The sequence below is a fragment of the Cryphonectria parasitica genome, assembly GCF_011745365.1.
Source record: "Cryphonectria parasitica EP155 unplaced genomic scaffold M406scaffold_5, whole genome shotgun sequence".
Lineage (NCBI taxonomy): Eukaryota > Fungi > Ascomycota > Sordariomycetes > Diaporthales > Cryphonectriaceae > Cryphonectria > Cryphonectria parasitica.
Genome location: NW_024468913.1, coordinates 1,315,675 through 1,327,724, shown reverse-complemented (window position 1 = coordinate 1,327,724; position 12,050 = coordinate 1,315,675). Strand labels below are relative to the sequence as shown.

Here is a 12,050-nt window from a genome sequence, read left to right as displayed (position 1 = left end):
AGCAGTACAGCTCAGAGCAGCACTATGCATACTAATCCCATGGAACTCAATACAGCTAATAAGCAATATAGCAAGAAGAATAGTATTACTTGCTATAATTGCAACAAATAAGAATACATTGCATATAACTGCTATTAATTCCGAAAGAATAAGTAGCAATTAGTTCAGAAAGAATGCTAGATGAATATCGCTTGATAATAAGAACTTAATTAACTAAGCAAAAACACTTTCTTAAAGCAAGTATTAGACTCTATTAATTACAGAAGTCTCAGCTGAATATTCTGCTATAATAATAACTGCTTAATACACCTCTCGAGTAAGAAAGGATCAGGATGGTTTCCTTAGAAACTTAAGCGCTGCAGATAAATAGCAACAGCAGAATGAGAGTGCATACTCAGCATTCCTATGAGTAGCAACTCGAACTGCTCTGATGTTATGAAATAGAGCATTTAAGCATTGGAAGAAGGGCTTAGCAATAATACTCTTTAACATTCTTCATTGCTTATGCCAAGCATTATGATCAGAGATATGAATAAGAGATAATACCCTCTTAGCTACTGGTATGAATATCTAAACAATATAAAGAATGCTTCTTAAGCAACAGAAGAATCAAGCTAGAGCAAGCAACCTAGCAGCTTGCGGAAGCTTTCTGCAAACAACATGCTTAACAAGCCTAAAGGAAGATTTCCTTTCAGCATTGGGTAGAACAAGGAAACAATATGGATTGAATATCTTATCTACAGAATAGGGCTAGAGAAGCTCTTCACCTACATTCTCTTACAGAATATTTGTCAGGGTAAAAAGGGCACACAAGTGAGGTGAAGGGGTGTGAGCTGCTCCCAAGCCGCTCTGTTGACGCTTCCATTCAAAGGGACTACTGAACCTATCTCCCTCCTCCTCTTTTCGCTGCTGAACCTGTTGTTCCCCTTTCCCTTATGTACACAATTGGCCTGGACTAGATGGGATGACAATGGCCTGATGGCCACGCGGCATCGTACGAGAGCGCTGCTTCGGAGCGAAGCCCTCGCAGCAGCCCTGGACCGCCACCAGGGGTCGCAAGGGCCACCTATTTCCTTTGTGCGCATACAAGCCCTGACAGAATCCTCCCTCTTCCAGGTTCCTGTCCCCAGGAACTACGCGCCCGAGCTGCTCTCGCGCAGACCCACAGGTCCCTTCATACTTGTCAATAGTCCTCTCGTCAGTTGGTCCTTGTTGTTGGGGTGCCTCGCCCTAGAGGGCCAAGTTTTCCTCCGCCGGTAAGTCATGTGATGTCGTGAAGGTTGCCCCAGCGCTGGCGCAGCGCAGACGCGGCGTGGTCACGAAGACTGCGCAGCTTGGCGCGGTCATCCATGCTACCGCGATCTCGGAATAGCTTCTAGGGCCAGACAACAGGGTTGCCTGGGGTGCGCGCGCTAGTGGGGCACTGTTGCCCCCTATTTCGCCCTCGCGCCTGAACCCCCCTCTCTTTCTGTTTTTCCCTTTCCTCAGCCACCACAGCAGCAGCAGCAACAACAACAACAACAGCAGCAACAGCACGGTACGTGTATCCCTATCCTCTGAGGCATCGCGTGGAAGCTGATTCGTCGCAGATGTCTCCTTTTACTGCTGTCAACGCGTCTGGGGAGGCTGCGCCGGCCCCTGAGGTCTCTGAGGGTCAGATCGCCCCTGAGGCCTCGGAGGCTGGCAATGCCTCCTCCGGCGCTGTTGACGCGGTGCCCCCTCCTCGCCACCCTCTGCCCTCGGGCGCCCCCGCTGCTCCCGCGTCCTCTCCCTCTCGTGGCCGCCGCGGCGGTCGGCGTGGTGGCCGCAAGGCCCCCGCCAGCAAGAAGCGCAAGAGGGCCTCTCCCTCGCCCTCGCCCTCTCTCTCGCCCCCCCTCGAGTCTCCCGAGACTCCTGCCCCGGAGGCCCCGCCTCCCGTCACTCCCACGGCCTCCGTGAGTACTCATATATATCGTGTATACAGCGCCGCGCTGACGTTGCTAGGCCGTCAAGAGGAAGAAGGTCCCCGAGGGACCGGGTGCGGTGCGTCCCCCCGCCGGCTGGTGCCAGGGGTGCGTGCGTCGCCGCATCCAGGAGCCTGAGGTCCGGTGCCGGGACCAGTCAGGTGCGCCAGTTTCCTTGCCTTACAAATCCTCATATTGATTCGTCATAGGCTCCGGTGCCCGTTGTTTTCGGTGTGCTCGCGGCAACCACTCCTGCCAGCCCGTGAGTAGTATTACCCCTGCTCCCTCTTGTCTTTCGCGCTGCTCACAAGCCACTATAGCTTCCTTACGAGGCGGGTTTGGCCCTGGACAATGCCTGCTCCTTTGGTCGGGAGCCGACCGACGAGGACTTGCAGGGTGTCCTCCGGCTGGTGCGCTCTGTGGGCGCTGCTCCTACGCCGGTGGTCGGCGCGTCTCCTGCCCCTGTTATGAGCGGGGAGTTGATGTCGCTGCTTCGGCGCGGTGTCAGCGCTCTGGAGACGCTGGCCGAGGCAGCTCGCAAGCCTTCTGAGGCGGCTCCCGAAGAGGGAGGGTAACCTCTTTAAAAACCCTGGGTGGGTGGGCGCGCTTTTACAGCGTGGGAAATAACTGGCACTGATTGCCACGACGCAGGGGCGTCGCTAACTCCCCGGGTGGGTGGGCCATATAAGGGTTTTTAGTTTTCCAATCAAAGACTGAGCAGCTTCCGCGCTGCGTTGTTACCGCTTCAACCGTGCCTCGTATTCTTTGATCAATGGTCCGTCGTCAATAAATGCCCGTGGTTCCCATGAATCCTCATCGCTGCTATATCCCTTCCAATGTATGAGGAATTGGCGGTTCCTAGGTGGCCCTCGGTGTGCCAGAATAGCCTCCACCTCCCAACGCGCCTCTTCCTCGAGGTCGATGTCAGGGTGCGCCTCGAGCTCTTCTCCATCTCGTTTATTGAAGTTCTTCAGGGCCACGATTGGAAAGACATTGTGGACCTTGTATTTCGCTGGCAATTCGAGCTTGTACGCCAGTCCATGCGCTCCCACGATCTCCAGCACTCGAAAAGGGCCAAGGTATTTGTTTGCCAGTTTATTGTTGACGCCTTTTTGGCGTAAATGCCTGGCTGAGACGAGGACGAGGTCGCCAAGGGAGAATCTTTTATCGGTATGGCGTTTGTTGTACCACCTGGTGTATGCTTGTCTTGCATGGTTGAGGCTTTCCTGAGCCTCCTCACGAGCCTTGGCGAGGTCTTCGAGCCGCTCTGAGACCTTGGGGACGTAGCTTGGGCGCTGCGTGTTGATATCTGTCGGTTTTGTTGGTTGGAATCCGTAGAGCAACATAGCAGGTGATGATCCTGTCCCGCTATGGTCTGCGCTGTTATACGCTGCCTGTGCAAGGGGTAGGCGCCGCGCCCAATCCGCTTGAGAAAGGCTGCAATAAGCGCGGAGGTATTGTTCGAGGTTCTGGTTCTGCCGCTCGGTCTGTCCATCTGTTTGGGGGTGAAACGCAGTGCTCAGGCGCCGCTTGGTCCCCAGGTGGAAGCAGAAGTCAGTCCAGAAGTGGCTTGTAAAGAGGCTCCCTCTGTCTGACACAATGCCCTCAGGAATGCCGTAGAACTGATACATGTGCCACAGTATGATATCTGCTAGGCTGCTGCTTGTGAGCCGTATTGTTGTCGGAATGTACAGGGCGTACTTCGAGTATCTGTCGACGATCACCAGGATAGCATCGTAAGCCTTATTGTAGAGACCGATGGACTCGGGCAGACCGGTGATAAAGTCCATTGATATCTCGGCCCATGGGCGAGTTGCTGGTGGTAAGGGACTGAGCAGGCTGTATGGGCGTTGTTTCCTCGTTTTTATCCGCTGGCACACTGCATACGTGTTAATATGCTTCTTCATATCCTTAGCTAACGCATTCCAATAGTAGTAACGAGAAATCATCTTAGTGGACTTAGCTATGCCGAGATGGCCGGCTGTTGGATCATCATGGTACGCCTCCAAAAGCTTCTTGCGAGTTGATGGATGGTTTGGCACAAATACACGTCCCCTGAAGCATAGCAAGCCCTCGATGACTTGCCATAGCTCCACACCGGCTGTAGAGCTGCGTGTTCGCCTCTTGCGCCAAGCTTCCGTCTGAACAAAAACGTCTTCTTGTTGCAGTCGTAGCAGATGCGCCCTCATTGGCTCTGCAAGCTGCTCCGGCGCCGTTGCCACGCTTCGCTCCACCGCTAGGCGCGGAAGGGTGGTCGGTTCGCGACCCGACACCCAAGCAACATCAGTTGCCAAGCGGACACTCCGCTTCAACTCTGCGCCCTCGCTCGAATAGCGAAGGGCGCACTCTCGAAAACAGGGGACACTCAGGTCTGCTGTCTGCTCAAACTCCGCGCCCTCGCTCGAATAGCGAAGGGCGCACACTCGAAAACAGGAGACACTCAGGTCTGCTGCTTGCTCCACTCTCACTCTTCGAATACGACCAACACAAGGTCCTCTCTGATCCTCCAGATTCTCCATCGTGACGAAATCGCTGGGGCTTCGCAGCTCCTGCTCAGCTCCCTCTCCCCCCTGGTGATCTGGCCGCCTGGACAACCCATCAGCCGGGTTGGACTTGCCGGGGCGGTACTGGATGATGAGGTTATACACGCTGAGATCGTCCAGCCAGCGCAACTGGCGGGCAGATAGCTTCTGTTTAGTCTCCCAGTACTGCAAGTTGAGATGGTCCGTGAGGACGAGTACAGGCTCAGGCAGATACAACAAATAATGCCGCCAGTTTGATACAGCGTCCACAATAGCCAACAGCTCGATATCCCCCACGCTATACCGTGTTTCTGTTGGAGAGAGCTTCTTTGAACGAAAGGCAATTGGATGCCAGCGGCCTTGAAACAGCTGGGCTAGCACAGCTCCTATAGCGAAAGCAGAAGCATCCGTTTCAACCCTCGTTGGTAATGCAGCATCGTAGTGGCGTAGCAATGGGGCTGTTGTAAAGAGCATGATCAGGGTCTTGAAAGCTACTCGGGCGCGGTTCGAGAGCGCGACCACGCCTGTGCCGCCGCCTCGCAAAAGGTCGGTCAATGGTGTGGCGACCTTGGAGTAGTTCCGTATAAATCGACGGTAGAACCCAGTGAACCCAAGAAATATCTGAATATCGCGGACGGTGCGCGGGAGCGGCCACTGCGCAATAGCTGCGACGCGCCCCTTGTCCATACTGATTCCTTCTGGGGACACCACAAAGCCCAGGAATTCCACCTGTCGTATGTTGAACTCGCACTTCCTCAGGTTGAGGTATAGCCCCCATTGCCGTAGCCGCTCCAAGACCTCTCGAACGTGGCTTGTATGCTGCTTGGCATCATCACTGTAGATCAGGATATCATCCAGGTAGACGATGCAGATCACATCCACCAGGCCCGCCAGCGCCTTGTTGATGTATGCCTGGAACGTGGCCGGGGCGTTGGTGAGGCCAAAGGGCAGAACACAGTACTCGAAATGGCCGTATTTCGTACGGAAGGCGGTCTTCCACTCGTCTCCTTCACGGATTCGGAGCCGATGGTACGCATCCTTAAGGTCGAGCTTGGTATAGATTTGTGCATGGCTCAGTCGATCGAGGATCTCGGCAATCAAAGGCAACGGGGTGCGGTCCTTGCGTGTAATCCGATTCAGCGCCCTGTAGTCCACGCAGAGGCGCAGCTCGCCTCCTTTCTTTGGCACGAACAGTATAGGTGCGCCAGCAGGGCTGGTCGAGGGTCGAATCCATCCCCTGGCTAGCATCTCCTCCAAGTATTTCCTGAGCACTTCTAGTTCGGCCGCGGAGAGGGCGTACAAGGGCCCCCAGGGCGGTCTTGCCCCCTCTTCGAGCTCGATGCGATGGTCGATATCAGTGTGGGGTGCGAGCGACTTTGATGCCTCCTCCATGCATAGGTCGACGAAGTCGCGGTACTCAGGGGGCAGGCGCAGCTCTGGCGCCGCGTCTTCTGGCTCAGCCTCGAGGGGTAGGTCTGGTGGGCTTGGGTAGTAATATGCCGCAAAGGCAACCCTCGCTCCCTCAAGCCCTTTCGCCATAGTGCAGAGCCGAATCTGGGAGCGCTGGAGGGGAAACCTCCATTGCCTCATATCCCATCGTATTACCGGGTTGACGACCTCAAGCCACGGGAACCCCAGGATCAGGCTGGGCTGGCCAATATCTGCTACCACGAAGCGATGGCGCTGCTTCCTGGATGTTCCTAGGCTATCTGTGACTTTCACATCGATAGAGCAGCTGCCGTATGTGATGATAGCTCCCTGGTTAATTGAGACGAGCCTGGGGCATGCTTCAAAAGGTTGGTTCTGCGCCAGAGCCTCGGCCAAGCGGCGGTCGATCAGGTTCTCCTCTGCCCCCGAGTCGACCAACCCATACGTGTGCTTCCTTTTGTCTCCGAGCGACAGCCTCGCGTGGACGGTGAGCTGGCGAGGCTTCCGCTCGGCGTCTCCTCAGCTCTGTTGCGTGGCTGTCGCCACCTTGTTGGCCTGCTCGCAGCTGTTTGCTGTATGCCCCTTCTTCCTGCAAATCCGACATTCTGCCTCTGGGCAACTGGAACTATAGTGGCCTGGCTTATTGCAGGTGTAACAGACGTTTCGTCGAGGCTCCGGGCATAGGTTAGCAAAATGGCCTGTCTTCTGACAGTTGTAACAGCGGGCAAAGTTGTTGTCAACTGTCTGAGGGCGCGTCGACGAAGCTTGAGTGCCCGTGAGGGGAAGTGCCTGAGAACCACGCGGAGCTGTGCAGTCCCTTGCTATATGGCCTGGCTTGCCACAGCTGTAACAGCCACGATATGAGGGGGTAGCAGTTCCTGGGCTGCTGCTTAGGAGCGTCTTGACAGCAGGTTGAGGGTTGGTGACCGTCCCTTGAGCGGATTCGATACGTCGTGCTAAGCCAATCAGGGCATTCCAGCTGCTCGGGAGCGTCGTCTGCGCACTGATGGCGATACGGATTTCTGGTCTGAGGCGTGTGAGGACAGCCGTTATGCGGTGTTGCTCGGTGTCAGGATGGGGAGACTCAAGCTCCGCCTCCTGGTACCGGCGCACGAAGCTTATCACTGATTCGCCCTTGCCTTGAGCGATGCTTGCAAGCGTCGCTGCAGCAGTGACAGCGCGGGTGGTGGGATCGGCCAATTGGTTCTCCAGGAAGGACTCGAGTTCTCCGAAGGTGATAGGGACAGGCTCACGCTGTCCCTCCTCCTGGCGGGCGACATAGTTGACCCAGTCCCGCTTGGGATCGTCTTTCAAGCAGCGCACTGCATATCCCACCTTATCCGCTTCATTGGTCAAGCGGCAGATGTCGAAATGGTACCGCAGGTCGTATAGGAACGTCTTCAACTCCATGTACGATCCCCCCTTGTATATGAGGGCTGGCAAGCCGCGATATAGCTGTGCAGGCGCTGTCGAGGGTGCCTCTGAAGGGGTCGGCACAGGAGGGGTGCTGAGAGGGCTGAGGCCAGCTGGCCGGGGCTCCGGGCCGGTGTCGCCGCTCTGGAGTAGTGTTAAGCGAGCGCGCTTGCTCCTCAGCCGCTGCCGTATCTCCTCTTCTTCCAACTGACGATCGAGCTCGCGTTCCTGGCGTTGCAACCCGGCCATATCTGCTGGTGCCTCGAGCGAGGGGTTCTCGTGGGCTGGGCCTGGGTTCGAGCTTGGAGGGAGGGTCTGAGAGGGGAGTTGGCTTAGGGTCTGTGAGGGGTCGGAGTCGCCGGCTCGTTGTGGTTGTCGCTCTGGAGCGGCGCTGCCGCTTCGTGTAACTGGAGCCATTCTCACCCCCGACGGCTCACTTCCCGGGAAAGGGTAGAAGGTTCAGACTTGTCAGGGTAAAAAGAGCACACAAGTGAGGTGAAGGGGTGTGAGCTGCTCCCAAGCCGCTCTGTTGACGCTTCCATTCAAAGGGACTACTGAACCTATCTCCCTCCTCCTCTTTTCGCTGCTGAACCTGTTGTTCCCCTTTCCCTTATGTACACAATTGGCCTGGACTAGATGGGATGACAATGGCCTGATGGCCACGCGGCATCGTACGAGAGCGCTGCTTCGGAGCGAAGCCCTCGCAGCAGCCCTGGACCGCCACCAGGGGTCGCAAGGGCCACCTATTTCCTTTGTGCGCATACAAGCCCTGACAATATTGAAGCATAAGAAGATGAGAACTCTCGAATCAGCTCACTTCACAACTTACATTACGAACTAGCATAAATCTTCTGCATCTATTATAGCTGCAGAATGCATTTCTCAGATAAGATACAATACGAATAGTTCTCTATTAGAGAATCAGAACAAATCCTTCAAGCTATTAAAGAACAGAAACTTCGCTTTAGAAAGATTCTTAACAAATAGTATTACAATGCATATATTAAACTACCAGACAACTGCTTCATGCAATGTATGAATAAGAAAATAAAATGATAGCAATGCGAGATGATACTCTGCACGATTTATATTAATAATAAGATTTGCAACTAGCATTAATAGAAGAAAGATTAGAAATAATAATGATACAAGCAAAAGCAAGCTAAGAAGCTTGCTTAAGAAGCAGTGAAGCAAGCTTAGGAGAACAAGCAGTTCTTAATAAACTCAAAAGGATGGGATTGCTTGTAAAGGGATTGCAGATGATCAGACTGGAATGATTCCTATATAAAGCTTCTAGAACAAATTATGCTTATATCAAGTTCGATATATATATTCGAGAATACAAATACAGCATACTATTGAATAATAGCGCTCAGGGAAACTTTATATCCCCATATATAGTCAATCAGGCATAACTACAATGAAGATGAAAGAAATGCTCATATACTCTCAGCATTGTAGAAGAATAATCTGTTGCATATAACCAAGGAATAATCAATAAGAAGACTGATTATCTATTTGTTTTGATTCAAGAATGCATAATCAAAGCTTCCTTTGATATCACAGATACAGTATAGTATAAGCTGATTATAAAGCTTCCATAGCTCAAAGAGCACAATCCTCGAATCAATTGAACTACTAGCTAGATCTTATAAGAATAAGCTGTATTCAGAGAAATAGTTGCAATCAACAGCACAGGATTGAAGCTAGTAGTTAAAGAATACTTAGGAAAAGAAGCTTTACATAACTTCATATATACTTCCAAGTTAGCAGGGCTAGCAGTTCAAGGAGAAGAATCTAGTAATAGGCGAACTCAAACAGTGCTAGAGCGCTAACAGATTAGCAAAACAATGAAAGCGAGACTCTCAGCAAATCGGTCCGCTCCAGAGCAACAAGGAAAAGCTTCAGAATGTGGATTGTAAATCCACACAGGAAAAACCTCGAAATCAGGCCCTCGAGCGCTCAGTCCAGCTCAGAGCGAACGCTCAAGGCTCTCAAAAACATCGCCAAAAACAACGAACGAAAAGAAGCACGCTCAACAATACCTACTGTTCCTCCAGATAGCAGAAACAGCATAAGAACTAGAATCAATACTTGCAAATATATTGCAAGAATATCACAAGTTCAAGAAACTATTCCAGAAAGAATTGAATACAGGATTGCTAGAACATAGCTCATATAACTACAAGATCCTGCTACAAGAAGAGAAACAGCTCAAATTCTTCTCTATCTATAGACTAAATAAGATATAGCTGGAAGCACTTAGAAAGTATCTCAATGAGAACCTTAAGAAAGAATATATACAACTATTGCAATTACTAGCAGGATATCTTATCCTGTTTATATCTAAGAAAAATAGTAAGCTTAAGCTATATATTGATTATAAGTAACTTAATAATATTACAATTAAGAATCGATATTCATTGCTACTTATCAAAGAATTACAAGATAAGTTGCAAGAAGTATAGTAGTTTATAGTTCTGAATCTGAAAGAAGCTTATAATCTAATTAGAATAAAAAAAGGAGAAGAATGGAAAACTGCTTTCAGAATATGCTATAAATACTACAAATATTTAATTATGCTCTTTGATTTAACAAATACTTCAGCTTTATTCCAGAAAATAATCAATTATATTCTATACAAGCATCTAGATCAGTTCATCATTGCTTATCTCAATGATATTCTTATCTACTCTCAAACATTAGAAGAATATAAGAAATACATGGAAATAGTGTTGCAAATGCTTCAGGATGCAAAGCTTCTTGTGGAATCAGCAAAGAGTTACTTTTATGTACAAAAGGTTAATTATCTCGAATTCACAATCAAGCCAGGATATATTAAGCTACAGAAAGATAAGATAGAAGCTGTTAGAAATTAGCCAATTCCCAAGAATATTAGAAATATTAGGTTTTTCCTCGAATACATTAACTTCTATAAGCAGTTTATTGAGAACTACAGCTGAATCGCATATCTTCTTATAAGTCTTACTAAAAAAAAACAATCTTTCGAATAAATCTTCAAAGCATAAGAAGCTTTTAATGAAATCATTAGGCATATTACCTCAGAACTAGTTCTGTATAAAGCAGATCTCTATAAACTCTTTGAAGTTGAGATTAATGCATTGGAATATATACTCAGAGAACAACTTAGCTAGCAAGATGATTAAGAACATTTAAGAATTGTAAGCAACTTCTTAAAGAAGTTAAATAGTTCAGAAATTAATTACAGAATCTTTAATCAGAAACTTATAGCAATAATAAAAGCTTTCAAGAAGTAGCAATACTATCTTATTAGCATATAATACCCGATTATAGTTTACTCGGATTACAAGAATCTGATTACATTTATAATAACCAAGGTTTTGAACAAGCAACAAGTTAAATAAGCAGAATTCCTCTTACAGTTTGATTTCAAGATTATATACTGCAAAAGCTCGGAGAATGAACGAGCAGATGCTTTCAGCAGAAGAGCAAACTATCAAGATGCAAGCTCCTTGAATATATAGAACATCTTTGCTCAAAACGAGTCGGGAAATCTCATTAATGCATATAGAAAACTGAATACAGCTCTCAGAATCGGATTCTTAGAAAGGAATTCAGAATTAATAACTTCAGATAAATAAGATAACTATATCAAGAATATATACAGCATATCAGTATACAGATATCAGAGAGTTAGAGCAATTTACAAATGTATTAAAAGATACTGAAATCTACTAGATCTTAGAAAAAGAATTGAAAATATTCTATAATAATGCAACAGCTGCAAGAAGAATAAAGCAGAAAAATACAAGCCTTATAAACTACTACACTCCTTACCAATACTTATAACTGTTTAGCAATTTATTAGTTTAAACTTTATTATCAAGCTATCTCTCTTACAAGAACTCTTAACTAAGATATAATACAATAGCATTCTAATAGTAATTTGCAGACTGAGCAAGTATGCTTATTTTCTTCTCTACAAGGAAAGCAGTATAGCAGAGGAACTTGCATATGCATTCCTCAGAATAATCATTGCTAATTATAGCATATTAGAAGAAGTGATCTTCAATAGAAACAGAAAGTTTAACTCAAAGTTTTGAACTTTGCTTATGAAATAACTCAGAATATACTACAGAATATTTACAGCATTTTACTCACAAATAGATAAACAAATAGAAAGAATAAATCAAGTTATTAAATAGTATTTATAATACTATATTAATTAGAAACAGAATAACTGAGTTGATTTATTACTTCTTGTATAGTTCGCTTATAATAGCGCGGATATGAGTATAATAAAGAAATTATTATTCTTCATACTCTATAGATACAATCCAACAGCTTACTATAAAGCATTGCTAGAAGCAGATGCAAAAGCTGCAGATAAAAGAATTAAGAAGATTAAGAAAGTTTAGAAGAAACTCTAATTAGAATTATAATTTATTCAAGAATGAATAATACAGTATGCAAATTCTAAAAGAATTGAGAGATTAATCCTATAGAAGAGAAATAAGGTTTACTTATTTTGAAAAAATATTAAAACAACAAGATCTAACAATAAACTTGATTATAAGAAGTTAGAACTATTCAAAATCTTGCAGCAGATTTCTCTGATTAATTACAAGTTAGTATTATCTTATGAAATGAGAATATATCCAGTCTTTCACATTTTACTATTAGAACCAGCAGCATAGAAAATACTAACAAACAATATAGCAGAAGTGGAAAATAATGAATTAGAATATGAGATAGAAAAGAT

General features: G+C 47.5%; 1 protein-coding gene across 1 annotated transcript; it reads right to left on the bottom strand.

The window, feature by feature from the left end:
• Positions 1-6,578: 6,578 nt before the first annotated feature.
• Positions 6,579-7,723, bottom strand: M406DRAFT_330780 (uncharacterized protein; the record flags this gene model as incomplete). The annotated part of the gene is made up of 2 exons (XM_040920562.1): positions 6,579-6,595; positions 6,751-7,723. 2 exons carry the CDS (start codon positions 7,721-7,723, stop codon positions 6,579-6,581), a joined length of 990 nt encoding a protein of 329 aa, XP_040775400.1.
• Positions 7,724-12,050: the final 4,327 nt, after the last annotated feature.